Consider the following 23,828-nt stretch of genomic DNA (forward strand, 5'->3'; position numbering starts at 1 on the left):
TTTATCGTCTCTCTCATGAAGCATCTGGTGAGTATTCGGCCGTCCTTGTGCTCACTAGTACGAGTCTGGAGCTCTCAGTCGTGCATTTGTGACTCCAGACAGCAGGAAGAGCCAGTGACCTGTATTTAGCTGAGAGCTAATGGCTAACGAGAGACAGCAACAGCACCGGCAGAGTTGAAATACAAGCTAACATTTTTGGTTGTTACTTTTTTTTTTTAAATCTCAAATCACAATGTTGTGGATTAGTGATACTCCCCGGATTAAGAGGACCTGGTTTATACTGGACCAGGACCTGGAGGTTTTGCTTACAGATGTTTCCGGACAGTTTAGCTGTTGTTAGCCTGTCAGTTTGCATTAGCTTCAAGCTAAACATACGTGGCGGCTGGCTCTGGAGTCGCAAACGCATCGTTGAGAGTTTAGGACTCCTATTAGCACAGCATCTCTCACGTTTATTTATGGCAGCAGAGTGGGGGGGGTGTGGTGGTGGTGGGGGGGGGCGTGGTGGTCAACAAACTAACGGACTTTGCAACTTCATCAACTTCATGTCCCCTTTCAGACTTGTCCTCTTCGTCAAATGTCCCTGTCATTCCTGCGTGTCCTCACAGGAGGCCGCTCTCTAGAGACACCCTCCATTCAGCCGTGGTCAATTTCAAGGCCAGGCCGTCAGAGTGTGACGAGTCCGTCAACTTTCACCCACTTGGAGAGGACGGCGGTTTTATCAAGAGAAGTCAAAGTTCACTGAATTCTTCGCTGCGTGTCCGTCTGAGCTGATTGGTTCAAAACTCGCCTGATGCAGACAAAGTTTCCTGCCGTGTCACAGCACGCATCAAAACAGCCGAGGAAGTGCAACCATGTCTTTATTCAGTGACCACCTGTTTCGCTACACTACGTGTGAAGGCATGCATCAGCACACATCATGGCAGCTCTCATGAGTCCCCTGCGCCAGAACTTCGCATCATCAAATGTGCTGTTAGTGAAAAAGTGACATGCAGAAGCGTTTCTCTAGAAGGCAGGCAGAGAGCTGACACATGCACAGGAGGAGGCGCCGCTGCCGCCGCCGCCGCCATACCTTCCGCATCGGGAAGAAAAAGCACTTCACGTTGTTGGAGCCGTTTGAACGTCTTCCTCCTTCACCAGCGTCTGCATGGTGCGCGTTATTTATGCACAGGAACACAAGTGAGATAAACCTTTGGGTGATGCAAGCGCTCAGACGCCATGGTTACATAGGTCGGCATTATCTCAACAGGGGTCAGGAGGTCAAAGACATCGCAGGGGGAATTCCCTCAGTGGAGCGAGGAGGCCCGTGACAACACGCCGCCGTAACGACAATGATAACAAGGGTCATCCGTGACCACGTGCCAACTGATGTTTATTTATCGTAAGATGCTCTTGATTATTTTCTAACTGGATATAAAGATGGACGACGCTCTCTATCACCCCCCAGCAGATGAAACCAGATAAATACGCCGCCGTGTTTGGCAGGTGATGTCATGTCGAAACACCACAAAGGGAGCGACGAGGTTACAAAAGAGGCATTTTACACAAAAAGACAATAACAGTTAGGCGACATGAACATCCTCAAAGTTTTTGGACACAAACAGCGTACGATGGTGCCTCTGTGACAGCTGAACACCAACAATGACATCACACCACAGTTTAACGGCATGAAATTATAAACTGTGACTGAGCAGGTAGCCCAGCGGTGCTGTTGTTAGCCCAGCGGTGCTGTTGTTAGCACCGTCGCCCCACATGCCAGGACTTTCCTTTGTGCTCGTGTTCTCCCCGTGTCTGCACCGGTTCTCTCCAGGTTCTCGAGCTTCCTCCCACACACCAAAAACACACTTATCAGGTCCATCAGAGACTCTGAATCGCACTCTGAAACACCCTCATGTTTTAGTTTCAGGCTCATTTCCTTAATTTGTTAATAAATAAACACTGAATTTACAGACGACTATGATTAAGTCCATGCTAGCCTAACGTTCCAACTGGGCACCGTTACCCTAGAGCAAGCTAACGTGACCAGCTCCTACACACAGGCGCTTTAATTGTTAATCCATCAAAACCTAGATTTCAGAACAAAACAAAACTGAACATCTGAGAATACGTGAGTTGGAACAGACCTTCCTCTAATTGTCCCTGGAAAATGCACTTGTTTTAGTTTGACCCGTTCGAGAGCTATGCTGCCTTCAGCCACCAGGGGGCGATCGAGACCGCCTCGCTTCAGTTTTAGAGGGCTGTCACGTTGTCCATCTTTATACACTGTCCACGAGAGACAATAACAGTGACTTCCTGGGTTTGTTTAGTGCTTCCTGCCATTCTGGATCTGAGTGAATCAAAAAATGTGAGTCTGCATACATGACGGAGAAAGTCCAGGACAGAACGATATGTTGTCTTCAGATATTTTGGATGACCAAGTCATAAAGTGAATTTTGCTGTGAGCAGGCGCTTGTGGACAAACGTGAACCAACACTGTGGTTTCAAGTCGAGTGAACGGACGTTAGAATGCTGCAATTCTGGGACATAAAGAATTATCTTTCATTTACATCCCGGAAAAATGAAGCTCTTGTCTCTGGAAAGTTCATGATAACCAGCTTAATTATGTCACCAAAATAAAGAGATTATTTGGTCCCCCGGTCGCCTTTATCTCCAAAGATTTGTTCATTTCCACAAAGACTGATAATACTTTGCTTTACAATCCACATTACACAACAGGTCGTTAAAATCTGATGGGCCAATTAAACCGGGAGAATGTATTCAAATCAGAATAAAAGCACATTCAGCCTGGATCTAAACTAAAAATGCCTCATCACTCATTTAAATATTACTCCGCCATTACCTGGGACTCACTGTAAAGTTGTGCCCGTTTATTTCCGTGCGGCTTTGTGTATTTGATTTGTTTTATGGTGGATTAAACGCTGATACAGCATCAAACTAAAAGATGCACGTCAAGTTTGTGGGTGTAGCGGTTAAACCCGTGGGAATAAACGTTTCATCAGATACCTCAGCGACGAGACGATGCGGCTTGAATGCAGGAGAGAGCTGACGTGTGGTAATAATTCAGATTAAGAAAACGTTAGCTCAAATGAGCTCGCCGGCTCAACTGGCTGACTAGGGACACAAAATACTTCTGGTTTACCTTCAAGTCTCTTGCGTGAATACACACGTTGACCGTGTGGTGGACCCAGAAGTAGCGGCCCAGGACGGCGGACCTTTCCTAACGCATGCAGACTCGCGTCTTTTGTCTGACTCAGATCTCGGCGTGACCTTCACTCGTTAGCCTGAATGCCAAAATCCATGCTGAGAACGGTTGTAGCTTGTATGTTGCACTTAGGGACAGAGTGAATAAAAGACAGGGGTACATATCCGTCCCCCTGCTCTCACTGGAAGACAATATTCCACAGACAGAAAACAGAGACAGAAAACACATCGAGGAGGCTTCAATCCTCAAACTGCACAGAGTTTTCATTGAGCAGGACATGCCAGCGTTCGATCCTCTTGTCTTTGTTCTTGAGGCATTCGTACCAGTGCTTCAGACACTCTCCTTTAGCCTGGATGCCCAGCTGGCACCCTCCTGAAGGGGCAGAGAAGAGTCACCGTCAGCATTCAGACAGGACCAACTTCTTGGTTCTGTGAGGCTGCAACTGGCACAGCTGGAGTTTGAGCTACGTAGCATGCTAACACCAAGTTAATTCCTGCTCTCTCTGGCGTGTTCTGCTTCTGTTTCCACTCTGGTGACCTTTCATGACCTCCACAAGCTCTGTAGTCTCCTTTAAACACTTGCTAGCAACCCCCGCTTTCAAACCGGATCGTTCTATTGGTCAGCATGATGGTTACAATGTGGAGTTCGACCAAGGTAACGTTTAAGCTAAGTTACCTCCTCCAGCAATTTAATAAACACATTAAAACTTGACGACAGTACCAGATGAGAAACTGGTTATAACAAAGTTCTGATCTATTCATGCTGAGATGATAATGAACATCTGTTAAACATTTCATGGAGATCTAAAAACTCGACGTTATGATGGCGCAAGACAAGAAGTCATTACGTCGTTACAATACGTGTTTTTAAAAAGTCCTCCAACATTTATTGAGGTTTCTCAGTCGGCGTGGCTGAACTCCATGAGAGGACGAGACGGGATTTACCAATGAAATCGTTGGATTTGCCCATGTCATAATCCCAGACAGAGATGTCCAGAGTTTTCTTGGCCAGTTCTGCGTGTTTTATTTCGTAACTGAATTCCTGAAAAAAAAAGAAAGAAAGAAAGTGAGGAAACATAGAATAACAAAGTTTATTGCAAGGTCGGGTGAGCTGAGGAGGAAATAAACTGACCTCGTTGAACTCTGGATTGAGCGTCTTCTTTTTAATCTGAGTCTTGTTTTTAGCTTTTTTTCCCATGTCTGGCTTCAGACACCTGAAGGGACAAAAGAAGCAAACCACAGGAGAGTTCAAGGATCAGTTCACTGCTTTGGAGAACGATAAATGCTCATGTTCAGATGAGGAAGTCAGGAGCGTCGCGAACAAGGACCCCCGACATGCAGCTGAGGAAGCTAACGGACATTAGCCACGATGGGGAACGCGCGGTACGAGATACGGTGAAGGTGGTCGTAGTCTTGGGCGGTGCTGTTTGCAAAGCTGAGTTACTGCTGGCATCCATTTTGTCAGTGGGGGAGGAGGATTATTTATTTATGGTCAAAGTAGGCAACATTTTTTTAAACTTATTGTGACTGAGAATCTTTAAATGCAACTCAAGCGCAGCACCTTAAGTCAGTGGACTGAATTAGAATTCCTGTGACATCTTAGCGTTCTCACAACCTGGCAAGTACTGACGGTCGAGAACGGTTCTCAAACGTACACTTTGACAAAGGGGTCCGAGTATCCGTTGGAGTCCATGGAGGCCAGGTGAGCGCAGCGGACCACGCCCACTATGAGACGACCCTGCTGGCTGTTGTAGGTCAGGGAAACCAGGATGCGACCCCTCTCTTCCGAGTCCTCGACTTCGTTCATCTACACACACACACACACACACACACACACACACACACACACACACAGTATTCCATTTCATTCCACTGATCCTGATCTTCTTTGAGCGAACAGAAGGGGTTTGACTGCCATTATCATAACATCTACTGAAGCAGGACAACATACAGTACTAAAGCTTCTTATGCAACCAAAGGACTTTCCTCCGCTTCATTTTTACGTGAATGTAAATGTGGATGGAGTCACTTTTATTCGTGTCTTTGCTTTACAATCAAAGGATAACAGGTTTTCAATTAAAAAGGTGATTTATTGTGAGTCTAAAAGTTCAACTGCAGACTCAAATTTGGGGTTTTTAAAACGAAACCTGGGATTATATGGACACGTTTGTGCCTCGCAGGATGAAGCCGCCCCCTGCTCCTCTTCTTCACAGTATTCAAGTCATTCGTGATGAAACAGGCAAAGTACCTGAGCAACAAGGCTGGAAATATTCCTCAGCTTCGCTACGGCGGATAAAACTCAGCAACCGTTAGCTTCTGCTCCACCTATCTGGTTCTGCAGTTCTACCCACACACCTGTCACTCATCCGCATCAGGGAGTTTTAACCCCTTCGGACCTAAAAACACCTGACATGTTGTAAGTGCCCTCCTACAACCCGAGGGGCTTTTCCAGAAAACTCAATGTCAACCAACCTTCATCTTGGTGCATCGGACAGAAACACGGCGCAAAAACCAAAACAGCTCAGAACTTCAGCTTCCTGCCTTTTCTTTACTCTTCACCAGTGACATCATAATGGGATCAACACAGGGACGCCAGCCTGCGAGTATCCAGGGTTCTCTGCTTAACGTAGTAACGACTGAAGTAAAAACACTTCTCCCTCTGCTGAGGTGCAACTTGTCAGTCGAGGTTTTGTCAGGTTCTTACGTCGTCCTCGTAGAGAGCCATGCCACGAGCCGGACCGCCCACCGCTTTCTTGACCTGCGAGCGACATAAACCAAATCGTCACCATCACCATCACCATCATCACCATCATCATCATCATCATCACCATCACCATCATCATCATCACCATCACCACCATCATCATCATCACCATCACCATCACCATCACCATCAGCTGTCCTGCTCCATTTATTTATTTTTCTTTCATCAATTATTATGGTTACATGTTTTTTTTTAATCTACGTCATCTTCTTTAAGTTACTGTTGCAGTAAAACGTTTCATCTTCATCTGTGCAGGTTTTCTGCGCCCCAGTCCAGGAGCTGCGTCCTCCATCATTGATCCTTCTGGTTAAATCCACTGCAGAACCTCCCTGCGTCGCTCCCGGTGGACCCAGACCTCCTGTCCTAACATCTGATCATCGTCTTACCGGGATCACTCTCTCCAGACACACGTTGAAGTTCTTCTTCTGGTCAAACTTGAGTTTCTTCAGGGCGACTCGTGTCTCTCCTATGAATTCGTTGTGTCCAAACGTGTCCTCGTCACTCACCGAGAGCCTGAGGACACACACACACACACACACACACACACACACACACACACACACACACACACACACACACACACACACACACGCTCAATCCGTCCCGCACACTTCGTTAGAATATTGGCAGCACGGGGCTCGGACTTGTTCCTACCGGAGGGTTTTACGGGTCATCTCCTCATCAGTTATGCCGTGGTAGACCAGCGTCTCGTTCCACACGGGATTCAGGGTGTTTTTGAGCGTCTTGGTGCGGAGCTTATTAGACTGACGAACACGGGACAGGAACGAGAAGGCAAACACAGGAAAGACATTTGCACTTTTCATGCTCCGTGGAAATCAGAGCGGAGCAACAGTGAGGATGATCGGGTTTCTGGTACCTTGCTGGCTCCAGGTAGCAGGTGCAGCTTCACGTAGGGGTCAGCCAGTCCGTTAGAGTCCATGGGCTTTAAACCCTGAGGCACGGGAGGGAAAGTCAGCAGGGACGGCACTTGTCCCAAAAGTCATGCCCACAAACATGTACAATACCAACAATTTAACAGATGATATTTTTCATGCTTTCACTTTTTTTTTTTTTATAAAATTGCATTCAGGCTTTAAAGTTCCTCAAACTGAACTTTATTTCACCCAACTGCATTTATTCACTGATAAAAACTACAATTTAGAGCAGAACATGAAGGCTGCTCTGATAGCAGGGAGTTCTGGGTCAACTCCGCCTTTCCTCCGCCACTGTCGGCTGACAGTCGGCCAAATTAAGGGAAGGCTTTTCACGCCCGGCTCATTAGATGTGGGGTTCAGGGGAGAAACATGAGTGGTGTAGGTTTTTACCTTTGCTTTGATGATGCAACAGTGGAGCGCGTGACTCTCCTGCTGGTACAGAAGGCTGAACTCCAGCGATCCCAGAGTGGCTGCCAGAGCACAAACACAGCAAGACAGAAGACGTCTGAAGGACGAATAGCATCTGAAGTTTTCAACCAACCCTGTTAGAGAATCCAATTTCCGTCTAAAATTGATTTGCCACTCTTCATCGCTCCGAGGGGAAATTCCTTCACCGCCGCCGCCAGCTCGCACACATGGATTTATATAATACAAGTGACTACACAAGAGTATTTGTCTTCCCATAAATTGTGAGTTTGAGGAATAATCAATCTCACTGGCATCATCGGAGTCGTAATCGTCCTCCACCTCCGTTCGATCAGGTGGGGGTCTGGGAGGAGGAGGACTGATGGTTGGAGAATGAGCAGGTGGATCGGTTCTAGTCGTCGGAACAAGAGATGAAGCGGGAACAGCAGGTTGCGTTTTGTCCTCCTGAGCTGGAGGAGCCTCTCTCTCGCCCGTCTGTTTGGTGTCCACATCTGCAGCAGGAGCTATGAACAACACCATCTCCGTCAGCACCGATTTAGAGTTTGATGTGAGATCTTGTGAAAGCCGCCCCGCAGCACCAGGATTATTCTTGGAAGGAGCAGCTCACCTGGAGTGGAGGCGGCCTTCTGCGCGCCGCCCCGAGGAGGTTTGGAGGCTAACACATGTCTTTCTGTCTTCATTACAGCTGCTGGACACGACCGACCCTCATTACAGCTGTCGGCCGTTGTCCTCGCTGTCCGCTCCCATTGCTCTGATCCACCGGACGGCGGTATTTGTGGCTCTGAGCACACAAAACAATAGAATTGACGGCAGTGTGGCAGCTGCTGGTAGCACGACGGGCGCAGCACCGGTTTCCCCCTCCTGGTTGGTTTTCATGAGCTGCGAGTTAACAGGCTTTAACATTTACAAATGACCTCCACATCACGGGCTAAGGTCAAATTAATGAATGTGCACGAGAAAAACCTTTGCTGTCTCAAGCCAGCACAATGATTAATGAGAGGTCTTGAAATAAAAGTGATCCAGGCGTGGCTTCTGTATTCAAATTGTTAATTTGTTCGTGTTTTTACTGAAGAAACTGACAGATGAATCAGTATCAGGGCGTTTACTGGGAGATATTAAAGTCCAGTAGTGCAGTATGGCACTTATTCAAGCACTAAAAAGTACATTATACTTGACTTTCATCTGGGTTCCTCTATTCATGTATTTATGTACTTTAAAATATGAGTAAGCTGAAGTTTTTCAGGTTAAAAACACTGTCTTTCTGCTGGTAATACAGCTTCATTTTTCAGTATCGTGACGATCAAAGTCTTAGCGTAACTACCAGGCTCCTGATGATTTGCAGCTCCCGGGGGTCCATCATGGTCCGCTGGTGCAGAAGTGTTCTGGATGCTGAACTCTTGCAGTCTGGATAGAGGCAGGGGGGCCGGCAGAGCGTGCTGGCCCCGTCCCTTAAAGAACCAGGCTCCTGAACGTTTCTCTACCTGCCCAGAAAATTCAGACGGAGAAGATCAGACACCGGAGACTAAAAAGCCCTGTGAACAATCAGAACCATAACATGGGCCTCAAACGCAGCGATGCAGGAGGCGGTTTGGAGCTTCAGTTTTACACCTGCACCTTCAGCTCCGTTGGTTCATGTAAATGTCAATCAAAATCAGCCACAAGTCCCTCCCTCTCTGTGGGAATTTACTGGAAACATGTAAATATGCAGAGACCAATGTGGGGCCTTCAATGAAAACAGTATTTGCATTTTGTGCTGAATAAATCATGAGCTGCTGCTGTTCCCTTTACATGGGGGGGGGGGGGGTATTTTTCCAGCTCGCCGGGTGGTGAAATCTGTGCTAGGAGCTGGAAACTCGTCCATATCATGAACAAAGCTGGCGTGCTGGCAGCAGAAGATGAGCTAATGAGGTAACTCAGCCTCGTCTGAGCCACTCTGGCCTCCTCACCTCCTGGTGCTCGTTGCAGATTCTGCACAGCCACATGGGACTGGTCCTGCTGTTGATCCACAGCCCACATTTGCTGCACATGTGCTGCAAAGAGGCAGAGACATGAGACGCAAATTTACAGAAGCTTAATCCTACAGAGATTTAGTCCCAGATTGCAGCTCTTAGATTATATCTGCAGCTCGGATCACCACGGGAGAGCTTTCAGGATCTACGCTGCAGCGGAACATCCTCTGCCTCTGTGGCACACGCTTTCTGTCGCTGTTGGAGTAGAAGTAACACTCACTTTATTGCAGTGCACACAGAGGACAGCTGTGACCCCCTGTGGACCAAAAGATGACCCACAAAGCAGACAACGCGAGAGCCCGTCACCACACGCTGTCCTCCTGATGTTATCCAGGCGACTGGACAGACGCCTGAGAACACAAACGACAAATGAGACACAAACACGCTTTCACACCAAGCGCCACTCAACTCACTGAACACGGGTGACCAGATTCCCCCCAAACACACAGCAGAGTCCCAGCTCACCCGATCCTCTCCTGCTCCATCGCCTCCATCGTGGCTGCACGAGCCAGGACGCTGTTGATGATCTCCTTCTCCTCATCCGTGAGGTCGTCCCCCGGGGGCCCGCCGGATACGCTCATCATCCACAGAGTTCTGCAATCACAACACACACACACAAAAAGTACAAGTGGCATCCAAAGAAAAAAATGGACAAGAATAAAAATTTGGACTTAAAGATACTGTGACACAGTAGCACAAAGAATACGACACATTCTATATATATAAATATATACATATTTATATATATATATATATTTATATATATAATAATCTCTGCAGCAGCACTCCGTCATGACCTGATAACCATCGTGCAGTCTAGTCTGTCTTCATTTGCATCCTCTGTTCATACGAGGATAAATACGCTTCCCTCTGAGGATGAACCTTCCTCTTTGCCAGTGTTACTCTGAACCACTGTGCTTATTTTGTACTCAACTATCAAAGCATTCTTCTACTTTTCTGCTGTGTGCGCATGTAGGCAATGCATGCATGAGAGGCCTGGGCGCGATTTGATCAGGGTAGCTATATTTGTAACATGCCTAATTGTGAATCCCAGCCCTCCAGGCTACAGATGCAGATTAAAAAGCTGCTCTGATGCTTCGGGATGATTATGAGCCTTGATTTGAAGTCTTTCTGTGTTCAGAGGTGCGAGTCAGCCGCAGCTTGACCTCCACTATCAGACTCTCCATCCACCTGTCTGACTCCTCAACAGGAGAGTGAGTGGCCTGACCTCATGGTCGTACAGGGTGACATAAATGTGTTGGACTCTCTTTGAGCTTTTCTCTTCAAGAATGCAGGTTCTGCTAGCAGCTCAGCAGGACTGTAATCCCACAAACTTCCCCTGTGGGATTCGTCATCTCCTGGGAGCGATGAGTGTTTGTTCTGATATTCCAGACGATCTGGCCAGTAGTTGTGAGGATATTTTCATGTAGAGGAAACAGACCGACCATTGTGAAAAACTGGACAATCTCACAGAAAACAGATGCAATGACCTCAGCCTCTTAGCACCGCATTGCAGGCTGGTGGGCAATGTGAGTGGAGAACAATTCCCTGGTTACCGTTACAGCATGGGGGGGGGGGGGGGGGGTTGGGCTGGTTGGTACCAGCAGACTCCAGATTTCCAGCAGGAAAAAGATGCAATGTTTTCTGTGCCTCATTAGGTTGCTGAGACCCAAAGAGATAGGCTAGTTAGCTTAGCACAATGACTGGTAGTGGGTGGGAAGTGTTAGTGTAGCTCCGTCTCTGCCTGCATTAATATCAGGAGGGTTGAGTGTAACCTTGGTGATGAATACCAGTTTAACATGAGGAGACGTTGTAGTGGTAGAATCAGACACGTAGCTGAGGAGGACACACCAGCATCCCTACCTGAGCTAACACTTCCCACCCACTAGCAGCCATTGGGCTAAGCTAACGAGCCTGGACCTGAGCTAGCTGATGCTAACACTTCCCACCCACTACCAGCCATTGGGCTAAGCTAACGAGCCTGGACCTCAGCTAGCTGATGCTAACACTTCCCACCCACTAGCAGCCATTGGGCTAAGCTAACGAGCCTGGACCTGAGCTCACTGATGCTAACACTTCCCACCCACTACCAGCCCTTGTGCTAAGCTAACTAGCAGTCAGCTGGTCTACGGGACTGTCTAGCTTCCTACTCCTGTGTAGTCAAGTGTTTCTTCTACCAGTTCAAGAGAGAAGTCCAACTCAAGCATTCTGGCTCTTGTGACATCACACCAGGTTCACCATCTTCAAGCCCTGGGGACTTGTCAACTTATTCATTATTTCTGTATTATCTCAACAACTATTCACCAAAGAAGCCCAACCAACCTGCTTCAATCTAGGATCCAAATGTTGGGTCAGAACTCTGTGCGTTCTGCTGAGTCCCTTTCTACTTTTAAGAGACAGTTGAAGACTCAATTGTTCAGAGAGCACCGAGGCACTGAACCTGACTCTGCTCCTCTTTGTCCTGTGTGGTAGAATCAGTCAGAGGGTCCAAGACCCAGCACTTAGTGACTATGTAGCACTAACTGAGTCGTGTGATGTTGTATGTTTGTCAAAAAAAAAAAAAAAGGGAGGGGGGGGCGACACCTCTTCTGCCACTAGATGGCAGTACCTGTGACCAAATCACAACTGAAGCACTTTTGCGCTTCCTATGGGCTTTTCCTTAATTAGGTCTAAATTCTTGCTTGTGTTGTACGTCGCTTTGGACAAAAGCGTCTGCTAAATGAAATTGTAGAATTGTAGAATTGAAGAATTGTAGGATTGTAGAATGTTGAATTTGCCATTTTGAGAGTGTAGGTTGCTACCAGCTAGGAAGCTAAACCAGTGTTTCACATAGTGAGGGAGGGGCTTGGCAGGGTGAAAACGGCAAGAAATAAAGAGCGAAGGAGTCGAGGAATGACACCGAAGGTCATGGCACTGCGGTGGACGGAAAGTAAGCATCTTCCCCCAACGAGGTTGCACGTGTCTTCAACTGCACACATCCGAAAGATGAATTAAAGGTGAATTAGGAACTCTCTCTCTCTCTCTCTTCCTGGGCAGTTCATTAATGTGAAAGAAAGAGAAAGACTTATTGTCCCTGTGACCGTCAGCGTGGCAGACGACGCCTGAGAGGAGTGCTTGTGATTGGCCGTGACTTATTTCAGCTCTAGCGCACCTCCTGCTGCACCACTGCCTCGGGCCCCTGGATTCCCAAACATCTGCTGGTCATGTCAGGCACCATGCACTTGAGCTGCTGCCGCCACTCCAGGCTGCTCGCGCTAACGACGGAGCGCTGCAACGTGTTCTTGGTGCAGAGAAGCGCACTCATTAGCTCCTGACAGGGACGTTGTTAGGAGGATATCATGACCTCGACTTGGCCGCTGAAGCAGCCGACACCTGCTTGATTGACTGCGAGCTGCCAATTAAAAATAAGCAGGTCTTAGTCTCCATTTAAAAGACTCCAAAAATGGCCTCAGCTGCAGTCTTGACCCCGTGTGAACTGGCCTCCAGTGTCTGAATAATCTGCAACGCGGCTCCTAGGTGCTCTATGACTGCGTCTCAGCATTAACCGTCACATGAGATCAGGCGGCGGCTGAGACCATTTTAAAGCCCCGCTTAGGCAACAGTTCCGTGACCTTCATCATTCTCATCCCTTTTCCCTCCTTTGCCGCCTGAAAAATGAAAAATGTCTTGTCCTCGTTGCGTATAAATGTCAGGGGTTGCTGTCATTGTGGACAATGTGGCAACATGACAGATTGATGTGTGTGTGTGTGTGTGTGTGTGTGTGTGGTGTGTGTGTGTGAGAGAGAGAGAGAGAGAGAGAGAGAGAGAGAGAGAGAGAGAGAGAGAGAGAGAGAGAGAGAAGAGAGAGAGAGAGAGAGAGAGAGAGAGAGAGGAGAGAGAGAGAGAGAGAGAGAGAGAGAGAGAGAGAGAGAGAGAGAGAGAAGAGAGAGGAGAGAGAGAGAGGAGAGAGAGAGAGAGAGAGAGAGAGAGAGAGAGAGAGGAGAGAGAGAGAGAGAGAGAGAGAGAGAGAGAGAGTTTGTGCCCGGAAGAGTTCCAAATGAAGAGAAAGTAGAGGAAGGTAGGGTCAGAGGGAAAGTTCTGAGATGGCAGCAGCCAATGACTCACCCCACACACACACACACACACACGCGCGCACCACACGCACGCACGCACGCCACGCACACACACACACACACACACACGGCCAGTATGATTCAGTGCTGCAGATACAGCTTGGAAGTGAAAGTGAAAATCACAAATTGGTAGAAAGTGAATAAAAGGAAAAATATTCTCTCTTCTCAGATCGAAGGGCGGGTCAAAACATCGGCAACGGCAGTAAATCACAAGTTTGTGATTTCTGCTGATTGCAAAACATCTGTTTTTGTCTAAACATCTGTCAGTATAAATGCTTTACAAGTAGTTGACTGTGTGTCAAACGTCAGATGCAGAAGAAGAAGAAGAAGAACAAGGCGTTGCTCATCACGTGATCTTTGTTCGTGGGGCGACGGCCCTTGGTCTCCCTCAAAAGTCCCAGACAGCGAACGACCCGGCTAGTTAGCCGGGTTCGGTTCGGTTCAGAGACGTGTTGGTTGATTAGTGGCATGGCTGACCACCAACCGATGAAGGCAGCGGACGTCAGCCGAGCACAGAAACCACCAGTCGAACAGAAGCGTGAGCTTCATGTTGGTGTGTTCACATGCTCCGGTATGTATCATCCCACAAAAGACTCGTTTTTAAAAAAAGGAAAAAAGATTCGTTCAAACCCGCCGTCACTCACGGCCCCTGAGTTCCAAACAACTTCTACAAGTTAAATTTCAACTTAATGACAAGTACATCATCTCACGTGCAGCTACGCCAGCATTTTTAAATTCTCCTTCATATCAGATGTGAATTAGAAACTCTCTCTCTCTCCTCTCTCTCTCTCTCTCTCTCTCTCCCCTCTCGCACGTGGCGTCTGAATGGGCCATTGACCTGAACCATCGCTCACTTACAGGAGATCAATGGCTCTGCAGCAGGATGTCACACTTATCTGATTCTCAATGTCACCCAGTCAAGAGGACCAACACACGACAGCACGTCAGCCTACCCCACCACCACCACCACCACCACCACCACCCACCACCACCCAGGGCGCAGGGGGGCGTGAATGTCCTGTTTACCGCCGTCGCCACATCTGAGGCTGCTGGTGTTGGGTTGTAACGGTTGAAATGGTCATTAGATTAATGATGATTCGAGGCTCGTGTTTCAGAGTAATGGCTGTGAGGGCCGCGGTCAAAGATGAACGCTGCTGGGACGGCGTTCTTCAGCAGGTCACAGCGCAGTTAACGATTCCTCCGGGTTACAGGAGGGGAAAAAGAAAAGAAAAAGAGGCAATGATCTTCAGGGAGGAATTCAGGTTCGGCTCAGCGGATTACTAGAGAGAAACGCTGGCTTGATTAATTATTAACATTATAATTAGAGTAGAGATTCAACGAAAACTGGGGGGGGGGGATTCAAGTCACGTTTCAGGGCTGCAGCTTTCACACACAACCAGAGAGTTTGGTGTGATTCAGGAGGAGAGAGGACGCGGATCCTACCAGAACGGACCACGAGCACCCAAGCGTCCAAAAGTGGATCCTGATGTTAGTTTTTCCCGAAAATTCCAAACATCTCCGGACGTCTCTCATCTCACAGGGACATCACATGACCCCCCGGCAGGGGCGACAACTTCCTCCAGCATTTCTAAGTTGCAATATGAAATAAAGTCAATATTCTTCAGTCGCGGTTTGCTCCTCAGTAGAACTACAGATTTATTTCTCAAGAGAACTCCACTAGGACACATCCTGGCCCTCAGCTCTCAGCACACCAAAAATTACAGTTCTGTTTTGTTTTTTTCAATCATGTGTGGACCCGGGCAGCTGTGATGGGGGGGGGGGGGGGGGGGGGGGGCGGTTCCCTGCAGGCATCACTCAGGACGGCCGTGAACTCCTCCTCCACAACCGGCACCAAGGTCACGCCACCGCCGCCCCCCCCCCCCCCCCCCCCGGCTTGATTTACATCACTCCTATTGAGGGACTGGGCCAAGGGGCGGAACGACCTCCGGGGAGCAGTGGCACTTACATGTATGTGTGCACGTATGTGCACGTGAGAGATTAAAGGTCATAACATGTGAAGTGAGGCGGGCGAGAAGAGTCGACCCCAGTTGTTAAATACATCAGTGAGGGATCACAAGCATCATAACCATCATAAATCAAGGGGGGGGGGTGAAGCAGCTGCAGACAAATCATCATTACTGGGATGAGATGTGTTTTCTCCTCCGGTCAACAAGATGTCCTCCTCAGGTCAGTTGAGGGGAGTTTAAACCAACGCGCAGCTGGTGGGCAGCGCTCGCATCCTCCTCATCGCTCGCTTGATTCCTGGTTCCCATCTGACCCACCGTCACAAAGTACCTCCGCGGTAATCAAGACTCTCAACACGCTGGGACTAACGTTAATGCAAATGGACATGTAGAAAGCACGCACACGCACACACACATATACACACACACACACAAATACGGGGGAAGACCTGTCACATGCGGTCAGCGGCAGGGAGAAAAGCATCGCGAATTGACGTGAAGCAAAAAGAAACGGAGGCATTTTAGCTCCATGAGGCTGTGTGGGTGAGCTGCAGACGTGCACGCGCACACACACACACACACACACACACACACACACCACACACTGGCAGCTCCAGCGAGGAACCCTCAGTCTGGTTTTACTGTTTATTAATTCCATGTTGAAGGTGCAGTGGGGGAATGTGCTGACTGAGTCTTAATGAAAGCAGGCATTCACACAGTAAAAGTGCCGTTAAATAATTCACCTGCTGTGATTCTTCAGAGGCGACAGCCAGAAAAGCTCTTCTATCAGGCTCAGGTTAAAGGGTCATTGCAGTTTATCACCTTTTGAAATGTCAATAAAAATCCCTCGCTTCACAGGACAAGGATTTGGAGCAGAAAAGTATAAAAACTATATTGCTGTTCCAGGAATGGGAGACTCAAAGTGCGGTCCAGGGACCCACTGGGTGACGTCTTACAGGGTGAGGCTGGGGATATGAAAACACTTCTGATAGGCACAAAAAAGGAAACTTTTCCACCTGAACCCCTCGTGAGCCTAAATCTAAAGGGTGTTTTAGTTATCGTGAACTGATGTGTGACGCTGGCTCACGCTACTCAGCGTCTGCACCAATATCTCGTTGTAAGAGTCCCTGGAGGGAAACGTCCCCCCCATGAGGACGACCTGGGGGTCCAGAGCAGGAACAGGTTTGGCTGACTACTTATGTGGTGCAGATAAGTGGGGAATACGGGGGTTTACAGAAGGACGTTGCCTCTGAAACCACGAGGATGCTGTTCTGCAGGTGTTGGGAGCTTCGTCGTGTCAGGAAAAGCTCATCTCCAGCAACTCCTGTTATTTACGGAACACAGAACCTTCCGCGCGGACTCCTAGAACTCCCGCCTGAATTCCACTGGAACATTTCATCCGTTCATTCCACAAACTCATCTGTCCTACGACCCAACATCCCCTCCTTCATCACCACAGTCTTCCCTCTCCTCCCCAGCTGAGGCCTGATCCCAGTGTCACTCCCACTCCTTCATCACCATCAATCTCATCTTCATCCTCTCAGCCGTCCGTCATCATCTGTCCACCTCCCGTCTGTCTCCCCACTCCACCTCTGAGGCTGTCAGTGAGTGAGAAGCAGCTTACGCAGCTTAGTTCTGCAAAGAAGCATCACCACCTACTTCATCCGGGCTGGTGGCTCTTTGGGAGTCGTTAACCCTGCACAGACAAGCAAACACTCACGACTCCGGGGGAAAGCCGAGCGTCGATGTTCTAGTAATCTTCATATCCCAACATGGGCGGCTGAAAGCTTTGACATCATTCTTCCTGCGCCGGCGTTGAGGAGGAGGTGGCAGGACAGCAAAACACGAGACGATGAGATGGCTTTCAGAACGCATCACCACCAGCAGGTTGACGGCTGGGCTGCCCCCCGAGGGTGCATTTACAGCCACGTTACTGCGACTCCAGACACCGACCACACAGAGAAAAATATCTCTGCAGCTGCCGTGGTCCACAGATGATGACGAAATAACAACCTGAGTTTTCCTCTAGCGCCACCAGGAGGCAAATGAACATATGTTTGTGGCATTATCTTTTTGGGAAAGCCTCTTCTTGTCCATCATCTCCCCAGAGCTAGACAAGAGGACAGAGACTCTTCTCTCCTAGATGTTGCATTCGGGTGCTAGTTAGCTTAGCAGAATGACTGCTAGTGGGTGGGAAGTGTTAGCGTAGCTCCGTCTCTGCCTGCATTAATATCAGGAGGGTTGAGTGTAACCTTGGTGATGAATACCAGTTTAACATGAGGAGACGTTGTAGTGGTAGAATCAGACACGTAGCCGGAACTACTTTCCTGACTGGGAGCAGTGATTTGACGCAGCACCTCCAAAGCTCCATTGGAACTTGAGTCAACAGAACCAAAGGTTTGTTGAGGACTAGAAGAGATGACCTCAAACAGCAGGAGTCAAAGGTCAAGGTCACTCTGACCGACGTACAACGGGGAGGTGTGACGCTGTATTCTAGTGAAGTTTCCAAAAAAAGAAAACCTGAAAATGAAGAGCAGAAATTTACACACAAAACAAAATAATCTAAATGTACACGAACAAGTTCTGGTTCTTCTCACTAAAACAGCGCGATGACTCTTCCTCTCTCTGACTTCGGTCACAGTGACAAACGTTGATGATCATGTCATCTCGTATTCGTTAGAACCCAAACAGTTCTCTGCGACGAGCACCCGTTTCTACAACCGAGGGTCCCGGAGGTCCACAGATTGGAGGCGTTTGTCAGCCGTATTTGTCCTGAAGCCTCAGCAGGCTCGTCCGGCTCACACGGGACAGAGACCCACACACATACGCAACCGTCATGGCTGCTGGCTGTTTACAGCTCTGACACGCACATCTGCCTCGCCCTCGTCCTTCCTGGCTGTGAACGACTCAAGGGTTCCCCCGACGCCCTGCGAACCAAACACTCTCGGCCACCGCGGATCTGTGCGACGCATCTGCTGTCCCTGCCGTGATGCTGACAACGAGAGAGCCTCAGCTGTGGAACTGAGGAGGAGGGGGAGGAGGGGGAGGAGGGGGAGGGAAGTCAATTTCTGTACGTGTTGACCATTCAAACCGCCCGTGTGGAAAAGCCTTCACTGGGAGTAATGGGAACTTCACAAGTTTCAATTGATCGCTCCCCCCACCGCCGTCCGAAGAGTTCTGAACAAACGCCACAAAGAAACAACAGCTGTGGTAACCAGTGAAGTTCTTTTTTTGGGGGGGGGGGGGGGGGGTGGTGATATACACAAACACCGGCAGGCACCAGTTCCTTCTGTCACCCAGGACGGGGGAACGTAGCCGGCAGGTCGTCACCTTTCATGTCCTGATGCTAAATTTTTGTTGTCACCAACTGGCATCTGTCGGGAAAGAACTGGACTCCACGACCAGCGATGTGGTTGAGGCGACCGCCGATGGCAGCAGAAGACGCCGATGACAAACAGGTGAAAAACACGCGGAATACATGTGATAAATGTCTAATGTGAGGGTTACCCCGGCAACCAGCTGTCAGCGGTGAGTGAACAGCTCCCTGTGTGTGTGTGTGTGTGTGTGTGTGTGTGTACGCAGCTTATAAATTGCTTTGCCTTGGTTTCTGCAGGCGGGAGGCGTTGAGTTGGCTTAAACTGTTCCTGTCCATCCACACCAGTCAGCACCTGAGTGCTCAGCGGGCTCTGGATAATCCAGCATCACCCACCTCCCACACACACACACACACACACACACACACACACACACACACTCTGCTCAATATGGCCGATCAGGGGTCAAAAGCTGCATTGGGGGGAGGATTACAGGGAGCATGGGAAAGAAGAGGAGGCTCAATACCTCATCTTAGACCGGGGGGGGGGGGGGTAAATGGTCTTTTTTACAGCGTTTCAAATTGATTTGGAAAGTTCTTCCCTCCTCGTCTCCTCCCTCCTCGGCTTCACCGCTGCCACAGCTCGTTAGGCTGAGAGCGACCCTTCCAGGAGGTGAAGGAGGTGACAAAACGCCTCCCTCATCTCTTCTCACTGTCCACTATCCACAATACAATATCTCCTAAAAGCTCTCCTGGTTAAAATAAACGAATGGTTTCGACGTTTGTTTGTTTTTTCTTGTTAGGGAGTCGGGGTGTTTATCCTCATTAGCGTCGTTGCTGAGTCAGGCGAGAGGATCGATTCCTCTGACGTCGTCACTGACGGTCACGGCGAGTTTAGCTTCAGATTAGGACGAGAACCACCCGGAGCTGTGGCTGGACACATCACCAGCAGGAGGGACGTTCTAGGGACCAAGTGCCATGTTCTTTAAAGGCGCTGGACCGAACCAACCTGAACTTACGCGGGTGCTGAAATGGATGATTCCATTTTGGTTATCTTGAGGTCACGCTGCAACCTCAGGGAACTTCTGAGAGGTCATTAAAAAACAACGACCATTCCCTTCAGGACTTTTTGGAGAAAAATAAAAGTTCCCCGGCGAGAGAGTTAAGGTCCCACAAGATTCTGAGAACGTCCCTGCTGGTCCAGAGGACTCAACATCAGCTTGTTATGTTCCCAAAGTTCTCTTAAAGGACGTGAAGGTTTTAACCTCGGATGACTGTGCCAATATTTGCACGACGAGCATATAGAACCTTCAGGTAATGTTCAGGGATTATTACAATGAGAGGTTCCTGCTAGATATTTACCTTACGTACCCAGAACCTTTGGTGGATGGGATGTGGGGGCAGGAGGGGCCGTCCTTTGCAGACTTTCAGGGAACATTTAGGGGGCAGCTTAGGGGAACCTACACAACACTCTCCCTCAAGGCCTCTACACTACGTTCTAAGAGCGACTGCAGAGGCGGAAGGGGTATTCGAGGAACCTTTGTGGGGATGGACCAATCACGTTCTATTTTTGGTTCTGATTAGCATCACTTTACCAGAACTTAAGAACCAGTGTGTTTCCTTAAAACATTGCATAGACGTTCCCTGAAACACCACCAAATACCTGCTTAAGAATATTCGAGGACCTTTCCACATCATCTGAGAGGTCAAGAGAATGTTCTGAGTGGCACTGCGAAGGTGAAGACCCACAATTCATCTGGGAACCTTTAACCAGCAAGCAATTAGCTTAGCTTCAACCACGCAAAGGCAAACAGCTGGTCTGTGTGTAATGGCGTGTAAGGGTGAGGTGGGAAAGTTCCACTCTCAGAGGTGGAACAACACTTCTTGATGATAGGGTATGTTTAAGAGAGCTCAGGCGACTAGAACGTAGCGGCAGCATTTGAAACGTTCTTGCGTAGCGCACAAAATGTTTCATCGTGACTTCGGGTTGTAACGTTAGCCTACGATTTAGCTCGTGTGTCTGCGGTGTCCAAAACTCAGCAATTTACTTCAGCGGGTTTGTCCCGTTGGTGGTGCCTGTTTTTGAAGCTAACGTAACGCTAACCTACCTACACACCCAACCGCCGCGACTGTTAGGTGGCATAAACCAGTGGAACCACGTTCCTCCTGAGCGCCACTTCATGGCTGCCTCGCTTATAAGAGCGATGGCGCGTGTTTGTCCCTTTCCTGTACTCTGACAGCAGAACTGGAGCAGAGTCCCCCAGGGGGCGCGACCACGATGTCTGTCTGTTTGTTGACGTGTGAGTGCTCTGAACTGGGTGAGCGAGCCTCCAAGTCCCAGCTGGCTGAACGTAAAACACTTCCACGCAGCCGACGAGCGTTTGTATGTCCTGCTGTTGGCATACGAGGCAACAAGAACCGTGACACCCAAGGAACGGGTTCATGTTCAAGCTCAGTTCATATCTTGGCAGTTTTTTTAAATCAAGTGTTACTCTGGATTAAGAATGTGTGGAATTAGGCAGCTGACACATAATTGAAATTGAAAACGACTGGATACATGCAAATTAAGTCATGTCTTCTTCTACATCTTTACAAATTGGGCTGTGTTTTGTCACTTAATGTCAGCGAAAATCAGGCAAATGTAAATTTAATTGTCACCAAAAAAAACAAAAACAACGAATGGCTTCTGGGGCAACAACCCCAAAATTTCCGTTCGAGTTTTACTTGACATGTTTTCAAGACAAATCTGAAGCTGACATCTCGGCGTCGCGCTGCCATCTGGAGCGACGTTCCACGGAAAGATGGGATAAAATCTCCCTCAACACAATGAAAACTGAAACCTCGGCCATTGTTTGCTTTTTTTTTTGCAGTCAGATCTCAAAGCAGAGTCGGTTTTGAATGTATTTAGTTTGTGAGTTTGTGTAATTTAAGTGAAGACAAAAAAGGGCAAAATGAGACAAACAAATCCTCTCCATTCGAGGGCCATCACAGATTTTCTGCATCAGTGAATGAAAAAGTTCCACCACACGCGGCATTAAATGATAGGAAGGCGCCTGTCAGCCACGAGGACCCACGCCAGCGCGCTGTCTTACCTGAGGCTGTCAAACAGATGCGGTGTTGTTGTTGTTGTTGTTGTTGTTGTTGTTGCTGCTTCCTCCCCGTCAGGACGAGAGCTGCTTCAGAGAGACGCCGCCGGCTTCGTCTCAGCATCCATCCAGCATCATCTCCTGGACTCTGCTGGTCTCTGCCAGCCTCCTCCACCACACACTCCAGTCACATCCTCGCTCCGCCTCCCCTCCCTCCCTCTCTCCCTCCCCTCCCTCGCTCACTTTAACTAAATCCGTCCACTCTCATCTCATCAGCACAAGACTACATGATGATGCCACCACTGCCGGCAGAGCGAACAGTAGGAGCGAACCCAGGTTCAGCTGGGGTTGACGCTGCTGCTCTCTGCTCCCAGTAACACTCCAGTCAGCAAGTACATGTACTCCCATACAGTCCCATTCCGGAAATATTGTACTTTTACACCAGCTGGCTGCTTGTTAGCTCAGGATTTTGCATGAAAAATGTGGTACGGTTGAATTTGTTATGAGTAAAAATATGTAGACGTAGTGACACATGAAGTACTGCTATAAGAGGATGCTTTGGATTTACTTGATTGCGTCAAAGCCACTTTGATTAATTGCACTGTTTACATGGGTTTACGAGTACTTTTATTCAAGTACATTCATCTGACAGTCGGACCAGAATTTTAAATAAAAAAACAAACAAACCGACGTTGAATACAATATGAACGTAATCCACCTTCACCCAAACACGGTTGTTGGATCATTTCACTCTCCAGGACATCTATGACTCTTCTCACCTTCCCAATCAATTTTCATTCAATAAAAAAAATCTTAAAATCCAACATTTTGTGTTCGGCTCCTGTCTAAAGCGCTACGGTCGTGCGCCGCATTGCCGGGGTAAAACCTAGGCGTCGACTGGTCCCTCATCGCGTCTCATCTTCAGGACTGGGATTTATTTCCCAAACTAGTAACTTTTCAGGAACGAATCGTAACGCCATACTTGAATGTTTCATTTTCCCGCTACACTGCAGTTTTCTAAAATAAGGCCATATTTACGATCAGCTGCAAAGAATAATGGAAGGTTGTACACTCCGCATATTTCATCATCATCTGACCTCCCGCCGTCATTCCAGCGATAAAAATGCTGCCGTTTTGTCTGACAGATGCAACTGACGAGCTGCAAATGGCTGGCGTTCCCGCGCCATATGGAACGGCGTCCTAATAGATCTATTTTTGGTTCTTCATTTGCCCTCAAGCAAAACAGCTGCATGTATTGTGTGCAATACAATCCAAATCCAATAGGCCTGCCGCCCTGCACAATTAGAGACTACAATCATTACGTAATTGTATTATTCAGCAAACGGAGCCAAGAGTTAACCTTAAGCCATTTTCAATAACCGTCACTGGAGCAGCAGAGTGCTGTTACGGTCGCACATGTGGGGTGTTGCGCTGACATGTGATAAGCGTGTTCTGTGTCGAGGTATTGAAACGGCGTCGTGGAGCTCCTTTGATTTATTGATCTGCGTCCCTGAGGGCCACTTTCTGCCTTCTAAAGGCTCAGCTGACATGAACCAATTACCCGGGCTGAGCCGAGGAGCCGCGCCCGGTGCTGCCCTCTCGTGGCTCCTTCTTGGTAGCGCCTGATGTTTCTCCCGTCGCCCTGACTGCGCCCGCGGTGCAGTTGCAGCACATTTAAGTGTCCAAACATGAGATTTGCATGAAATTGAATGTGAACTCAACCTTGGAAAAAGTGCCAAAACAGACTCCTGTTGAGGGGGGAGACGTGAGGAGAATCCTGGCTGCTTCAGCAGAACCGCGGCGCGGGGAAACCAAACCAGTGGATGAAACCTAGAAGTCATGAAGATGACCGGGGGGGTCACGCACAAAATTTAGCTGGAATACAGAATTTGAAATATTCAACTTTGATCACTGCTGAAACAGATGAATGAATCAGGTTCCCCTGGGAGGACGGCGTCTCCGGCGAGGAGAGCTAAATATGGGATTGCTTATTTTGAGAAATCAAAAATCCCCCAACTAAA

General features: G+C 48.5%; 1 protein-coding gene across 1 annotated transcript; it reads right to left on the minus strand.

Annotated features, from left to right (window-relative positions):
- Positions 1-858: 858 nt before the first annotated feature.
- On the minus strand, positions 859-21,977 carry rph3aa (rabphilin 3A homolog (mouse), a). Its single transcript, XM_086187628.1, has 16 exons — positions 21,814-21,977; positions 9,798-9,926; positions 9,553-9,682; positions 9,270-9,353; positions 8,645-8,804; positions 7,931-8,104; positions 7,614-7,826; positions 7,288-7,367; positions 6,840-6,914; positions 6,617-6,726; positions 6,349-6,475; positions 5,903-5,956; positions 4,854-5,005; positions 4,331-4,412; positions 4,144-4,240; positions 859-3,571 (listed from the first exon to the last, which is right to left on the minus strand). The coding sequence occupies exons 2-16, from the start codon at positions 9,914-9,916 to the stop codon at positions 3,438-3,440; spliced, it is 1,791 nt and encodes a 596-aa protein (XP_086043754.1). The 5' UTR covers positions 9,917-9,926; positions 21,814-21,977; the 3' UTR covers positions 859-3,437.
- Between the last annotated feature and the right edge of the window lie 1,851 nt (positions 21,978-23,828).

The sequence above is a fragment of the Aulostomus chinensis genome, chromosome 19 (assembly GCF_037954235.1).
Source record: "Aulostomus chinensis isolate RoL2024-O1b breed Wild chromosome 19, RoL_Achi_v1.0, whole genome shotgun sequence".
Lineage (NCBI taxonomy): Eukaryota > Metazoa > Chordata > Actinopteri > Syngnathiformes > Aulostomidae > Aulostomus > Aulostomus chinensis.